This window comes from Lissotriton vulgaris, chromosome 11, assembly GCF_964263255.1.
Source record: "Lissotriton vulgaris chromosome 11, aLisVul1.2, whole genome shotgun sequence".
NCBI classification, from domain to species: Eukaryota; Metazoa; Chordata; class Amphibia; order Caudata; family Salamandridae; genus Lissotriton; species Lissotriton vulgaris.
This window is the reverse complement of record NC_141699.1, coordinates 1040583188-1040600772: the sequence shown is the minus strand read 5'-3', so window position 1 is coordinate 1040600772 and position 17585 is coordinate 1040583188. Positions and strand designations below refer to the sequence as shown.

General features: G+C 39.9%; 1 protein-coding gene across 1 annotated transcript in view; it reads left to right on the top strand.

Moving 5' to 3' along the window:
* MFN1 (mitofusin 1) overlaps positions 1–17585 on the top strand; it is a 210041-nt gene that overhangs the window by 29640 nt on the left and 162816 nt on the right. Inside the window, exons 3-5 of the mRNA XM_086944376.1 lie at positions 942–1077; positions 8687–8849; positions 12025–12149. Of these exons, the coding sequence (XP_086800502.1) occupies positions 942–1077; positions 8687–8849; positions 12025–12149 (424 nt within the window). The remainder of the gene's footprint in view (positions 1–941; positions 1078–8686; positions 8850–12024; positions 12150–17585) is intronic.

The following is a 17585-nucleotide window of genomic DNA, read 5'->3' as shown; positions in this document are numbered from 1 at the left end:
GATATTTGTATTAAAAAAAAAACCGGTACCAGGCTGGATTTAAAGGGTCAAATACATGTTAATTAAAACTTGTTAATCATTACTGTGAATCATATTTTTTAAATTTTGTATGCAATATAATTGGCAGGATTACGGCATAATTTTAGTTTTTATTTTGGCCACCCTGAAACTCTTATGTCAGATCTGACTTGAGAGTTTAACACAGGGCGGAAATAAATAATTTCCTCAGCCATGTAACCCCAGAGGTGACCGACTTTTAGGGTAGGGGTGTGAAGGATGGCTAGATGCATGGAAAATATAAGGCACACCTGTGGGGAAAAAAACCTCCTGTTTTTGGCTTGCAGCATGAGTCGAAGCCAACTTGAGAGCTTGCCAATGGCCAATTTATACACTGGGGATTCAACCACTGTTTTGTCCCTGACTGCAGTCAAAGCTGACACACCGGTTTCTTATACTGTTAAAAAAAGAAAACAGAAGCAAAACTAAGTCCTAAAATAAGGGCCTGCAATTCAGACCCTGTGCGCAACCCTCAGTGCCAGCATGGCCTACAGCTGTGTGTATCTGGGGTCCAAAATGAATTGCACCGTAACAAAGCCTATGAAATTTCCTTGAAAAAACGAATAAAGCTGACATGATTCTGGTTCAAATGCTTGAAACTGCTGATATTCGCCAGTTACAGCTTTTAACGCACACAGCATAACTCACATATTTGCCAATGGTACAAACGCACAAAGACAGGGGAACATCATGATGAATAATGAATGGTGTGAGTAAAGTAATGGTTATGGTTTTCATAACCATAACTGGCGAATTTAGGGGTTTTACGTGTTTGAGCTAGAACCATAACGCAGTTTTCAACTGTGTTTTCCTGTGAAAATGTGTACGTGTCTTTCAACATATTTAGCCATTCTTCCTTTTTATCTTTGTTCACCAACTAATAGCAACATTTAAGAATGTGGAATTAGAACACATAGTGACTGAGGATGAGCTGTGTGAAATTCAAACGTATAAGAACAAATTGGCAGGCATCGGCGAGATCCTCTCTCGAAGGCATATGAAAGTGGCAGTTTTTGGAAGGTAAGCTGAAACAACAGCAAATGGCTAACAGTGGATCCAAAACCACATAAACTTTGTTTCACGATGCATACATTACGTTGTTTTCTTTGTTTATTTCCCTCATAGGTCAAACGTGGGTCCTATGAATTTGAAAATATAATGTATAAAACCAGTGGTATAGCACATAGCGAGTTCCCTAGGAGGGAGTGCAGAGGTGGAGGTATTCAACAGAATTGCATAAAAATGAGAATGGTGTTGCGGAAAGTGTTTTATTGAGAAGTGATGTAACACTGGTGAGAGGGTTCTTGCCAGTGGGAAAAACTAGGGGATTTCTCAATCTACTAAAAGCATGAAGGGATGAATGAAAGAAAGGAGCATCAGTCATGACTCTTAGAGGCCAAAGGTGCAGCTAGGAGAGAAGTCGTTGCCAAATAGAGAGCGCTAGTGATGACATAGCGAAAGAGAGCATAGGGTGTATTAAAACATCAAACTATAAACACGCGTGCTCTACTCATGGACATATAGCAGCATTATAATGGGAACCAACTAATTAGCTTAAAGTAGCAGTTGATGTTCTGTATGCCATTTCAGACTGACACCACTGATATTTTGCCCTTTATCCTCCTTCATCATACATGTGCTAGAAGAGAATGTGGTTTCACTGAAAGTATCATCAGGTGTTGTGCTGCACTTGAGAGAAATAGCCAAGATGCCTCCTTTTCTGCGCCACCTTTGACTACACCCTACGTCGGTAGCATATGGACTTCTTCACCTGTCATTGGTAGTTGATGCGCCATCATCCAGACTGACAGGCCAGAGATGCTGCTTTCTGAACACCCCAGCCCTCCCCATGCCTACACCAAAGTGGCATGTGTTCACATTCAATGCACTCCGCTGCATATTTGCAGCAGTACATCTTTTTTTCAATTTTCTTTCCCTCCCCTCCCCACCAATTCAAATAGGTTAGGAACGTAAGAAAAAAGGCCAGGGCATGGGAAATTTGCACTGGTGCATGTGTACGTCCGTAAACTTGAGCAATAGTGGTAGTGCAGGAGCTGGGAACCTGACCTCCCTAGTTCCCTCAACTTTTGGATGACCAAAAACACACGATTCAGATAGACTCCGCACATACCCATCATAATGCAAATCATAACTTGCTGCTGCATTTACGGAATCTGACACCACGCCGAACGCTTCATGGATAGAAATTAGGGGCAACTGTACCACCTTGGGAGAAGTTCCACAAAAGTAACAACCGGTCCAACAAAGCACAACACCTTTGTTTTTCTAAATATAACAATTTAAATTACAATAAGAATACTATATCTCACCATTGAAGCTCTTCTTGCTGCTATTTACTTGCTTTGGATTTGATCAGAAAAAATACAGAAAGCCTTGAAGAAGTCTCGTGGAGACGAAACGCGCCGCATCGGCAATAATGCCTATGATTTTGTACTGTATTTTAAATGAATGATCATCTATCAAATATCAAATAAAGAAGAAAACAAATATTTTCACATACAATCTGGAGCTTCATATATTTTTTAGGGGGATTGCTTTCTATGTTTTTGAATAATATTGAACTTGGGATCATTAATTTTATGATATCTATCTGAATCCCAGGTTAGGAACGTAGTTCCACTTTAGACAGCAGCTTGTAATAAATACATTCAACTGTCCTGATGCACTTCAAGGACTGAGATCCTCCTACTTTGTTTTACCATCTCTGGGTCGTGCCCCTCTCACTGGAACTTGTTGCTTACAGATATTCTAACCACGAAATCCCACTTCCCCTTCAGATCTCAACTAAACCCCACCTGTTCAATCTTTACTTCAGTAACGCCTTATCTGATGCCACCTTTTGAAAACTGTATGAAATATTATTTTTCTTCACTTTACCCTATTCTCTTGTCATCTAAATCTTCCCTCATTCTCACCATTTTACCCCTCCCTTTCGTACTCAGTCTGTTTGAACCTTTCACTACCCCACCTTCTGTACTCATCCTTATTTATCCAAATTCCTCTCTTCTCTCCTGATTCAGTACCACAGAGGTAACATCTTTTCATCTATTGAAACTTGGCCTGTTCTATGCAAGACTTTGTCGCCTTTATTGTTTAACATGTAAAGTGCATCTGCACCTTGGGCAACTGTGCTCTATAGAAATATTCTAAATAATGAAATTAATACTCTTATTGTTAATCGCATAAGAGTAGCACTAATTACATCTCAAGCTCTTTTGTATCTTCAATCCTGGAACATTCTGAAGAGGTAAGTTTAACTTAACTTAAGTAGCTTTAGGTCTTCTATAGTATTCAAGCTCAATATGGTAGTTTTAATGACTCATCAGTCTTTTTAACCTTAATTAATTTTGGATTTGGATTCTGGTAATTAACTCTTTACTAATTATAATCTCGATATGGCTACTTAAATGTTTAAGACAAAATGTTTTTGAACCTCTAAACAATATCATGTAGCCTGTGGACTTTCAGGAGGAGGTGCAGCCACGCCTAAAAATCCTTTCTAGGTTTGATAAGACTCTACCTGCTTTGTGACCTGTGTGTGGTTGCCTGTAATCGGTGGCTCATCTGTTTCATCGGTGTCTCGATAACATTCCTATTATGTGGATGCTGCTGTGACATAACTTGGAAATTCTTTCATACTCTTTGCAGCAGTTTTAGCTGGGCTATTGTTTGTAGTTGGTGCCCCCAAATGTGTGAGTGGAAGGCATTAGTAAACAGCTGTTTATTTTCGGGGTCGCTTTAGGGGTTCTCTTCCCCTGCCTTCTGTATCCTAGGGAAGAGATGGCACAACCCACTTCCATCCGGTCATGATTCACGATGTTGTGTTGCAGAAGAATACCTTAGCTTATCACTTCACCATCGGGTATACATTTCGTAAATTTGTAGCTAGCCGGCCTACATTGTTGTTCAAGTGATGACTTTCATGGTGTCTCTTGAGCGAGGTATTCCGGGCCTTCCTAGCCTCTAACATTAATGCAGCAGTGCTTTAGTTTCCTGGCTGGGGCCTCTGCCTTTTCATTTATTAATACAAGTATTCCTTTTTTAACGGTTTTGCTTGGGAAATCTATTGTTTTAATATGAACTTAAAAGGGACTCTCTTTCCTGGCTTCTCATTGGTTCCTGTGCGTGCCACTTACCTTTCCTCCATTTCTATTGGCTGTAGCTTTTAGCGTGTGGTTACAGCATTTGCTGTTTGTAGCCAGTGCTAATGAAAGCACCATAGAGCAGCTACTTAATAATAATAATAATAATAATACTGTGATTTATAAAGCGCGAACAGCTACCTCTTAGGAGGTGTCCCGGCGCTGCAGCGACAGGTGGCCTGCAGGATAACTAACTAGCCGCAGGAAGTACAGCCGGTTAGTCCAGATTAAAAATACAAGTTTTAATTGACTTCCTGAAAATAGTTTCAGAGGTGATTTGTCGCATGGCCTTGGGCAGGGAATTCCAAAGCATGGCAGCCCTAACCGTAAAGGATCTGCCACCCAGTCGAGCTTTCCTAACTCTGGGGATGCATAGCAGATTTTGGGATCTAGATCTCAGTAGGCGAGGCTGTTTGTATGCCCCAAGCCTCTGCTTCAGATAATTGGGGCAGGCTCCATGGAATGCCCGGAAGGCTAAGGTGAGGGCTTTGAATTTTATTCTGTTGGTGACCGGCAACCAATGCAACTCTTTGAGGTGCGGAGAAATATGTTGCTTGAATGGGACATTCTGCATTTCACACATGCTTACACTTTGCCTTGCCACTGGTGATGCAGGGCTTTCATTTTCTCAGCTTACAATTTCAATGTGTGCAGTAATGGGGCCACCCTGTGTCTACATTAATTTGGCAAGTCTGACATGTTTCCATTTGCCAATGCTTGTTAGGAAATCCGCTAAGCCCTAAAATACATTCCAAAGTGTTCTGAATATGATGAGGTTACACATGATGAAAATGAAGATAATGGGTAAATAATATTTACTAATTCCTATTTTCACCATTCCAGACGTGGTGAAGTAGTAAACCACATATTGCTCAGCTTCGTAACCAGTTGTAACCGTTTATAGTCTGGCTGTAGCATCTGCTTACTGCTGTTGCCATTTTGTGCGACTAGGCCGAGGAATCATAAGCACTTGAAAAAACAATTTAAAAACCGGTATGTACATATAAAAGCATCACTTAAACGTAAAATGATCATCTCTTAAGCGTAAAATGATGTGGTTTAGCATTTGCAGTTTCATTTGAAGCCGAAAAAGAAGGGGTAATAAATAAGTGGTTACTTGGCGCCTTCCTATTATTGTTGACTGCAGGGATGTGCTTTATGGTAGGGTAATGTGTGGGCTAAGCACTTGCTGCGGATCGTGCTGCGGATATCAGAAGTGTATGTATATGTGTGTATGTATGTGTATATATATATATATATATATATATATATAAATATAGAGCATCAGATAAGGGTGGGAACATCGTGTTGCTCCAGAGAGAAATGTATGTGAATGAAGCACTTCTACAACTAAATGATAGAATGTGTTATACCAGATTTTCCAGTGCAGAACTCAAAAATATGTACTCAAACTGCTATAAAAACCTTTCCAAATGGAAATCAAAGGGTCTTCTCACCAACCAGGAGCACAAATTCCTACTAAATGACTACCCGGTGGTCCCGACTATATACTTTCTGCCCAAGCTGCATAAAAATCCCACAAATCCCCCGGGACGTCCTATTATTTCAGCTAGGAACAGCTGCTTGGAACATATGTCCCAGTATGTAGATTTTTTCTTGCAGGGGGAGGTTAAAAAACTCCCATCATACGTCAGCGATACGAGCGATTTTTTTGAACAAGATAAAAAATATCCAATGGCGGGAAAACTACATACTCATTGCTCTGGACGTTTGCTCGCTGTATACCAGCATCGTACATACAGATGGACTAAATGCTCTTGACTACTATTTGCAGAGATCTTTATCCAACATGCCTGAACATAGGATGATGTTGTTAGAAATGGTTAGAATGTGTTTGAATAACAATGTCTTCATGTTTAATAATCTTATGTACAGGCAGTTGCGGGGTGTGGCCATGGGGGCCAGCTTCTCCCCCAGCTACGCATGTCTCCACTCGGGCTGGTGGGAGGAGATGGTCCTCATGGTCTCACACTCAACAACTATGCGGACTCAGGTAGTTACCTGGCTACGCTTTATTGATGATCTCTTTGTGATCTGGAAGGGGGATATGTCATCAGCAGAAAATTTTATCTCTGACCTCAACGACAACAGTCTAAACCTCCAGTTCACAGCTACATTGAGCAAATCGTCCATCACATTTCTTGATACTGAGGTGTTTATAGAACAGGGCAAGATAGAGACAAGATTACACCGCAAGACAACAGCTGGTAACTCTACTCTTCACGCTACCAGTTCCCACATTAAGCACCTCATAAACAGCATTCCCTATGGCGAGATGCTACGCCTTAAAAGGATACACAGCAGGCAAACGGATCTAGATTTGGCACAGAGGGATAGCAAAATAAGATTCTTAGCTAGGGGGTATTCCCCCAAAATCATAGATGCAGCAATCTTGAAAGCTAATCAGAAAGACAGATCTCTTCTATTGGTTGGTAACTCATCTTTAACAACAGCTCCTGAGGATACCGCCATTACAAATTGTGAATTTAGATTTATTGTACAGTACAACGCCCAACACAAGGAGTTAGCTAAAATCATCAGTAAGAACTGGCCATTAGTCCTGAGTGACCCAGTGAAAGGGAGGGATCTCCCTAAGAGGCCCAGCATAACGTACATTAGAGAGCAGTCGATGAGGGATGAACTGGTCAAAACCAGCCCTGAGGTACTGGAAGCATCAACCTGGTACTTAACCCGTGCAGGCTTTTACAATTGTAAAGTCTGCAAAGCATGCCAACAAGCTATCAACAAAAAGAGCTACCATTCCCCTTTTGATAGCAGGGAACACAAAATCACTAAATTATTAACATGTAAGACGGAATTTGCCGTCTACGTGTTAATATGTCCCTGCAATCTGCTGTACGTTGGGAGCACTAAGCTCCCAGTACACAAAAGAATTTTGCAGCACCTTCGGGCAATTGGGAATCAGGATAATACTTCTCCTGTAGCGAGGCATTTTAAGTCAAAACACAATTCCAGAAGCAGTGACCTCAGATACTATGTGATTGATTGTGTACAGGCCAGTAGGAGAGGAGGCAACAGAGAAGACAAACTACGCCGCCTCGAGACGCAATATATCATTGAGCTTAATACTAAGCATCCCTCAGGTTTAAATATCACAGAGGATTTATACACCTGCCTATAACAAAATGTACATACAATATGAATATCCCTCAACATACAATCTACTTAAGTGCTTTATGGGCCTCCTCAACAGAGAGAAATATTTTAGATTATTTATGTCCTTTTGTACTTTTTTACCATACCTATCAATTAGTTTGTTATTTTAACAAATCTATTTATATGAAGATTTTAGACATATGACTCATATTCATTTATTTTAGCCTTTTATAAAAACAACCATTTTAAGGTTTTTATAGGTTCATCTATGAATTATGAATGGTTTTATGTCTCTTAAATCACTGGGCTACTTTTGGTATATTGTACAAATGGTTTTACATGAATGGGATTATATTTTCTCTAGTACTGTACACAATGTTAATGTTATTACTGGTAGGACGATAAGCACTTGGGCAATATCATGTATTTTACAGAGATTATTTTTCTATACCTATTGTGCAATATCGTTTCTACTAATGGAGAATGTGTCCTCAGACACTTGGAAGCTTTCCAGTTATTTTGCATTTGCACTTTATAAGCACTCTCCATGACTTTTTAGTCTGTATTTGCTTTAATAGTATGGTTCCTATGATAAAAGTATTATACTGATATTATTACTAGAACTTGAACATCACAGAATATCGCACTTTAACCGACAATGAATTTTAATTGTTTTTTTTGTCTTAAATCACAAACACTTTTTTGGTTTAACTCACTTTTAATTTATCATCACCAAACACTTATTTCGCACGTTTCATTATGTATACAGTTGGTCATTTAAACATTGATGCTGAAATATATTCCACCATAATACAATTCATGAATGCATTAGCAGATATTAAAGTAAAAAGTGAGTAGTCCTTAGGGAGCCAACTCTTCTATTTCCATCGCATTTGTAGTTTGACCTGCATTGGTAGAATGTATTTAAACGTGTGTCAGGTGATTACCTGTGTCATGTGATCAAGCGCTCTGTGAAGCGCGAAACGCGTCGTGATGACTATGGGAATACCACTTGCTGAATAAATCATCTTTGCACTGAATTTTGGGTTCGAGTCCGTTTTTGGCAGCTGACTGAGAGCTCTGCGCTACACCGGATTATTCCTGGAATATATATAAATATATATATATATATATATATATATATATATATATATATATATATATACATACAGACACTGTCTCGCACACACTCTCTCACACACTCTTTCTATTTTCATGGTTCTAATCCATTCACGCCATACTAAAACATCACTTGCTATATTAGTAGCTTAGAAATCTAAAATGACAACTCTTAATATTGATGAATATTCCGTTTTTATTTTCTCCAGAACAAGCAGTGGCAAAAGTACTGTTATCAACTCAATGTTATGGGATAAAGTGCTTCCGAGTGGGATTGGTCACACCACAAACTGCTTCCTGAGCGTTGAAGGAACCGATGGCGACAAGGCTTACCTGATGACCGAAGGATCAGACGAGAAACAAAGTGTCAAAGTAATTTTTTTTCTTTTTATCCACTTTCTGTTTTGTTCACCTTCTTCGTCCTAGCTCTCCTACTTTGTTACCAGCTGCCTTTCTAGCCAACAGTCTGTGTCCCGCTTGTTATCAAGTTTGGGTTGTGTTCAGTTTTGGTAAGTCGAGTTTTTTAAAAAATTCTTATTTTTACAAAAAAACCTTTTTAAAATCCTATTTCATTTCTTAATGCTGCTTTGTTTCTGCAATATTCATTGGCAGATAGCCATCATTTAGAGGCTCTGCTGAGAAACTGTGGCTGTAGAAGCAGCAGCTGCCCTGAAGCCCCCTCCCAAACTTGGGGAGCCGGCTCAAGCAGGACTAAGAATTCCAGAAGGCAACATGACTCTATATGACTAATCGTAGCCATAAATTTGGGAAGGCTTGGCCAGCCCCCCATAGTAGGAGGATTGCAGGTGTGCTTTACTGGACGACTATTTCTCAGGTTTTCCTTGGTCCCAGACAAAACATGGTGATAGGGAGCACTGAGGAGCAACCTGCATAGAGGGACTAAGGGGAGAGCAGACCCCTGCACAGAGTGAGAACAGTCAGTGAGACTGTGAGTAGTCCGAGGTGGGCCATGCCGTGGTTCATTTTCGTACTCCTTATATCATAGACTTGAGATCTGCATCTTATGAGGAGTTTGCTTGAGGATGTTTGATCTTCCCCAAAAAAATAAGGTATCAGTAAAGAAACTTATTGTTTCTAGCCCCGGATTATTAACATCCAAGAACCCTTCTGAGGCAAGGGTGCTCTGAAAATCTTGTTATGTGCTTTTATTCTCCCACAGGTGGCCATGATGATGGCTATATTTAGACAATTAAAGGAAGTTAACCAGTGCATTAAAGAGAAATGGCCGTCGTTAAAGTGGTCCGAGAGTAATGTAAATGTTCCTTGCCAGAAAATGAAATCAACATAAGCTTCCTGCCACATTGGAATCCGACGCTTCACATATCGGAACCGACATGCAGTGCGAAGACTGTTTTCAACAATTACTGTGATCTTTCATTTAGAGAACAAGGCGGATCAGCTGGAGAATGGGATATGGAGTCCATATCTGAGGATTCTAGGGTTCCTCCCTTTTACTGAGGGTGAAAATGTTTCTGCCATGAGACCGTCCTTTCCACAGGATGAGTTGTGGGGTCTGTGTTCTATATATCAGATTAAGGTACTCCAAGCCATGAAGCTTCCAAGCTGCAAGTGAGTAAGTCTGGGACTGATATGCTTTGTTAGAACGGACCAATGCCTGACAGAAGGACTTGGTTAAAGAGGCAGCAGCAAAGACTGCAGATCTGGGGCCATAGCAGCCGCTTCCGGGCCTAACCCATTCTATACTACTGAGGAGGCAAGAAATGAAGTGGCTCACAAAATATTAATCATGAGCTCTGCATGGATTGCCTTTCAGCCCAGAGTAAAATTGGATGGAACGAATTTCAGTCGTACCCAGTCTGAACCTGTCCGGAGGGTGCATTCATTTTAAAGTGTTTCCCTTACTGTTGTTTTTAATTGGCATCTTGCAATGCCTGTCTGATGTTATTCCTCCCATTTTGGGGTGGGATAGCACCTCCAACTGTTTTACCCTTGAATTTAAATGTGATTCTGTCTTGTTTTTTCTTGCTGAGCCATTGAGATTTGTGTTGGCGTTCCTCATACTTTTTAAGCCCCCTTAATATGTGGTCATTTTTCTGACTAATTTCAAAGTGACATTATGATTTCAAAACGTTTGTAGGCACTGCCCGAATCTCCTCTTGACATTGATGTACCAATGCGTACATGCTCTTCATATTTATTTTATCGTTTTTTTTATTGCCATGTTGTTACATGATGATTGATTCGATACAAACAGAATTAAAGAAGGACTAGAATAGCCTCTTATTAAAGATTGTAACTTTTGAACCTTACCTGTTATTTCCAGGGAATCCCAATGCACTGATAGGTGTATAGCTTTATGCCGCTCCCTGATAATTGGTTAAATATGCGTTGAATGGTGCAAGGTGCTCTCTAGAGTAGAGTAGAACAAGCTGCTGTGATGATTTAAAATCTGCTGAGAATCACAAGCACCCAAGTGTCCTCTCAAAATGGCTGCACTGAGAGTGCATATGCGGTAACAGTGGTAGTACATTGCTCAAATTATCCTTTACAAGCTGCAGCTATCTGCTCTAAAGGCTATGAGGTCAGAGTGATGCCAGGGGCAAAGAGTGATAAGCTGCTAAATAGAAGGAAAGAAACCCAATATGGCCATACATTTTCAAGCATGACCGTGGATGGAACAAGATACTAGTGTAAGCCAACATGCTGGACTATAAGTAAACTTTTGTTCACCCATACATATTCATCTGAAAATATCGAAATTATATTGTTACTTGACCCATTCCTCTAACGTACTGTTTACACATAAAGATCACTAATACTAATGTCATGTAAATGTATTCAGCATTTTGTGCAAAAACAGTACAATCTTACATCACAGAAACCATTGCAACAATTTTAAAAATGCCATAACAGTACATTAATAGGTACAGGTAAAATTTCAAATGTAACATTCTGTTGTCAGAACCCGTTAGAGGGGCCACAAGGTAAGTAGGGGGTTACTGGACCTCAGTCTTGATTGGGGCATTTTACCACTGGTGTCCTGTACTGTCATAGTATGGCGCACTAAACCGGGCCAAGCACACCCCTAGCACAGTTGACTCTCAGGGTAGCAAGGGCGGGCAGTCAAAGGCATCTTGTGGAAGTAGTGTTTGGGGAGCGTTGGAGGGGACGGGGTGGGTGTGATAGAGCTACCATGTCAAAACTCAGCTGGCTTGACCATAGACATGGGGAGAAGTAGGATGCAGCAGCAATCATGCAGATTTAATTTTTCACGGCAATAGGAGTAGGATAACCGTACCTTCCCCTACTAGCCACTTTCTACTTACTATAGAGACCGAAGAAGCACTGTTGTTGTTTTAGCCTTAAGTAGTATAAATAGGAGAATCTCCCAGACTCCTGCTGGGATCTGGCTCCATCCTTAACTGGCACACTTCAATTTGATAACAAATGCAATTCATCATAAATAAAATTGGCACACTCTGTCTCGCTGACATTAATGATGGCATTTAAAAAAAAAATGCGATGACTAATCTGAAGACCTCTGCTGACTACCTTTTCTTCCTAGACGGTTAATCAGCTTGCCCATGCGTTACTCATGGATCGAAACCTTGAAGCAGGTTGTCTTGTCCATGTTTTCTGGCCCAAGGCAAAGTGTGCACTTCTGCGGGATGATCTGGTTTTAGTTGATAGGTATGTACTATTATTGTTTTGCATTTGGCTGCTGTTAAATGCCTTTCTTGCTGCATTAATATTCCTTTATTGATTGCAATATGCAGTGTATTTTTGTGTGAAATATGTCGATTTATTCTGAAAAACTGATGTTGTGTCTGCCCTTTGGGGAACGGAAATGTAAATGTTAACATCCAAAACTCGGATAGCTTGACACATAGACTCTTTCCAGAACCAAAATTACAAAACTGTAGGGCAAAACTGACAGTCATTCTAAAAAAATAGAAAATACATAAAAGAATATAAAAATCCGTTTATATAACAACCTCTCGAAGACCAGTGGCTCTGTAGCCTTACCATTCCCACTAGTGCTATTTAACCCTCCAGTCCTATAGAAGCTATAAAATCACTCTATATTCTCTCCATTTCCTTAAGCCTCCCATATCCAGCAAGATTCACTAATTGAAATTACATTTTCTCTTAGCATCATCACTGCAAGAAAATACTCAGACTTAACAAAGTGGTGAAGGGCAATGAAGATATTAAATGGACATCTCTGAACATGGTGGTCCACTTTATTCTGAATCGCCCGAAGGACTAAAGGATTTTATTTGAATTCCAGCACAGAAAAGTCAGTGTTGATTGTGGGTGTACCGAGGAATCAGAAGCTCTCTGTACACAATTTGATGAGACTGGGTAAATGTGAGAAATAAATTATCTTCGGCCTCAGAGATGATGCTCATACCTCGGTCTCTTTTTTAATTACCTATGTGGTCGAACAGATGCCATAGCAAGGTCCAAGCAAGTTGAGGTAAACATTAATGTTCCTTGATGTTGTGAGGTGAGATGAAAATAGGTGATTGGAGGGTTCTAATGTAGGTAACTAAATATAAACTGAAGGACTTATCATTTGACAAGACATACATTATAGGAATATATAAGAAATTCTGTGATGGAGAAAATGCAGAAAAAGAAAATAAAGCATGCCCTTGGTAGTCTAGCTATGCTTATGCCTTTTGAAAATCTAATAATTATGCATCAAGGGGTCCCTTAGCCAACTTGGTAGATGAACATAGTAAAATGTGTCACATGGAGTATCCGTCCGCAAAACTGGAGGAAACACGCAAAGGTTTTGGATATTTGAGGGTGCTAAAACTAGAATCCTTCTTTTCCAGTAAATGTGATTAGTCAAAGAACAATTGGATTGGGGATTAAATGAGCAGTTAAAACATTTATTTATTCAAGGATGTCAAATTGACAAATGTGCAGATCTTTCGATTTCCAGAGCGGCTTTGTGCTGCAGTGGGAGATGGACAATTGAGAAAATAAGAAAAGAAACATTTTCTAGATAGCATGCCATATTTGCAATGGCCAAAACCTGGCTTTTCCAAAGAGCAGGGAGATAATGACCACCCAAAACACTAGGTCCTGCATAAACGATGTCCTTGAATCGTGCAAAACCTGCAGAATACAGTTATGCAGAACCAGGAATCTTTTACTGACCCTTCATATGTCCATCTTGGAGGAAACAAGGTTCAGACCACACTTAGTAGTAGTTGAGACAGATTCTCTACATGTATTGAGTTCGGTAGATGGCGTGGTGGTTTGGAAGGAAGATTGATGAGGCATACCACAAAAAATCAACTGGCATGAAACTTCGGATATGAATCAACCAAGCAATGCAGTCTGTTTGTAGTATTCCAGGATATACAACCACTTCTTCGATTCTTTCTCTCTCAGAGCCTGCACATTTACTGATTCTTAACAGGAGTTTAGTGCTTCAGATCTCTTTCTCTGTGCTACCAGTGTAGTTTTTGATACATTGGCTGACCTTTGTTTATTTGTTTAAAGTTACAAATTACATCACAGAGACTCAGTCTAATATTATGGTCTCTCTGAATGTCCCCTTTAACCTGAAATGGGGAAAATAACTCCTTAGGTTTGTTCTTTTCCGTCTAAAATTCCTTTTGACTTATTACTATTACACTCTATTACAACATATAACTGAAATTGTCCACTTTCACTAAATTTCTTAAACGCTTTAGACTGAGGGGTAGCTGTATGAATTTCCATTCATCACTTTCCCATTCTCCTTTCTGTTTGATGTTAGATTTCGAAAACCCTTCATCACTGCCCATGTCCCCGAAAAGAGATTCCTTTCCATCTTGCCTCGACCTTAGTTTCATAAAATGTGTCCTCGAAATGGGAAAATAATTTGAATGTTCTATCAAGAGTAGCCAGGACTGGGTCCCCATTTGGCCACTAAGGACCTTCTAATGATGTATCACACCTATCATGAGCACATAGTCATGATGGCTTGCCTTCACTTCGGAGGTGGGCGTCCTGCAGGCTGGTCACCCTCAGTCTTGCTGCTCGTGCATACCTGCTGTTAGAGTGGGATATCTCCTTACCTCCCTGTTTATTCATAGAGCGTATACAGGACTGAATAGGTTCATCGCAATCTTTTACCAGAACCTTATTCCCAGGCAAATCGAAATGAGCCATCCTGTTCCACATCTCAAAGAAAACCGGGGTGGAGATAGGTAATGCATTATCTGATTCTGAAAGTAAACATTCAAATCGTTTGAAGAAATTCCGTGCTGTAATGACCAAGCCTTGTGGGTATTTTAGTATTTAGTATTGATAATCTGGTGAGAACACCTGATGAACTAATGCCTCCTTTTAGATGGAGAGAAAGTCCTATTCTCACCCCCTTTCGATCCTTGAAAAGTTTATTATGCTATGTGAGTATTTATAATTTTCCAATAATATGAATTAGTATATAAATTTGCAGTGAGACCACAGCACATGTTGCATGTTAGAGTAGATGCCATTTGAATTTCACGGCACAGTCATCCTAATATACACAAGCTCACAATCCTCTACTGTCCGCCCTGCAGGATACACCGAGCTCATGCAATACACTTCTTAACATGATACGTTTATTTATTTATTTATAAAGTTTTATATAATGCAGAGGTGGATTATGTAGGATTCATGCAAGGCTAGCAATCCATGTAGCAGGTCAGGCTAGTACTGGTGAACCAGTCCATAGTGCAAATCACAATGATAAGGCATTGTGAGAGTACTGCCATGGTCTATATTGTAATTTACCATTGTATGGTGCGATTCAGCAAAGAAATACAAAGTGGGGACGCAGTCGATGTTTTGCTACTGGAAAATCATCCATTGTTAGCCCGGATTACAGGTGGATATTTAATTATTTTGATGTCTTGTGCATGATGCTTTTCAGAATAGATGCAGAATAGGAGCAAATGAACTATGGATTCAACCAAGATCTCTGGACTGATAGTGAGTGGTAGAAAGGTTTCAGCACTCCGTCCATCTTGTTGTTTTTGCTGTGTTCGCCATAAGTGGCGAACGGTATGCCCAGATGTGGATCCCTTGCTTTCTGTGCCACTGCATTCAAGCTAGCCTGGCTAATGAGGGGTGATACCTCAAAACCGGTACCAGGATGCTTGTTTCTGGTCCAGCTAGGACCTGACCTTGCAGTTCTGGCTGGACTGTTCCCATGAGGAGCAGGGCCAAGACTGATTTGATTATGGCTAGATTCAAACTGAGGTTGCGTGACGAGCAAAAGAACGATGGATTCATATATATATTATATAGCGTAACGCCCAGGAAATATTATTTGGGGTCAAGTACAAGTTTTCATGTTTATGGTGTCAACTGGACAAGTAGACTCAACCCAGTTGCTTCAAACATACGGTACCACAGTATTGTCTTTGAAGAGTATTGCCTGGCACAAATGGCAAGATTGAAATCCATATGTAAAAGTTGTTAATACTTGTATATATGTTTCATTAATACTAAATTCATTCCGAGGAAATGCAGAGCGCTATGAGCTCAGCCTGCATCTCTGACAGTGGTTCCAGTATAAAATAAAGTATACAATTTTGCTAAATTTAACAATTTGAGGCTACTTATAATTCTCCGTTATTATATGCAGAAGCATGAAAGCAAGATATATAATGTGTAATTTGGGGAATAAGGTGGAAGGGGGGACGTTTTGGTAAACCTTTTGGGTAACTTTAATCACGATATTTCGAAGGCATCATGTAATAAAATGTTTTGAAAGCATGCCAATATTTTAAATATGTGAGCAATCTATGTAAAACCGTTTTTGGCAAAGTAAAAATAAATAACGGAGGCCTAATTCTCAAAGTAAGTCACAGAAGTGCACCTGTTGGTATGTTATTGCATGTGGGAACATTTACAACCTTCAGGAACACACAAGAGTTTATCAAAATATGTCTGGAAACCATACTCCACTCAAACTTTGGTGAATTCCCTTTTCACCTGAGAAAATATATACACCTATGTCTGCTAATATGTATAGTTGTTAAGCGATTTGAAATGAACTTTCCTTACACCCCCTTTTCCCACTCTCTAAAATGTTTTAGTCCTGTCCTGATCAGGAGTAAATTCTCAACCTTTTCTAGTGTGAGAAGAGATTCAAGAGAAGTTGGTGAATACACATACGTTTGTGGGTGTGCTTAGACTCACAGGCGATCCCAACCCTGGATTTACCGCTTCCTGCTTACCTTCACCACTGTATATAGATTTGCAGGAAGGTGGCTCAATCACAGCCTTCCTAGAACCCAACAAATAAAATGTGCCATGGCAAAATCGGAGAGGCTATTGTCAAAGCTATGTTGTAATGAGAACGCTGCCATTATTTTACATCTCATGCACAAGGCAAATGGATTTTGTTACAGGAGCTTTGTGAAGTCCTCCATCCACAGACAAATAGATATTTTATAAAATTAATCAACCCTGTGAGTGTCTTAGTATTGGAGTGCGTGATGCTTATCGGACTAGAGAGGCAATGGGAAGAGACCGTGAGTAAGTAGAAGTACCCATAAGTGCTGCTGATAAGGTTGCAAAAACAAAAAGCAATACATTGGTCAACAATCCTAGGTCATCAGAAATGCATATTAGCTGAATAGAAGAAAAAGTTACATCATTTTCATTTCGTAAATTAAAATTTGGTCAGTGGTTGGTTTGTGTTACTGATGTAATTTTTTGTGTTCCTACTCACAGCTTGACATGGGTCCACTCCAACTGTATTAGCCCTGATAATCACAGTTTTTAGGTCGAGCATTCAAGACCTCTTGTATATACTTTAGTATATACTTATATGTTTAGGTCGAACATTCGAGACCTCTTGTATATACTTTAGTACATACTTATATGTGTATGTACTTTGTGGGCTCTGGAGATCAGCCCTAGGACTTGTCTTCTTCCGCTTAGGGATGTTTTTTCTGTTCAACTGCCTCTATTTAGCTGTCTTGATGATAGAAAACGACCAGCAGAGGTCAGTAAAATACCAGCATTCTCGAGATTCCAGTCCATAGAAATTGTCTTCCATGAGCACCCGTAGACAATATTTTTTTCAAATCTTGTATTTTCAGTGATCTGCCTACTGAAGGCCCT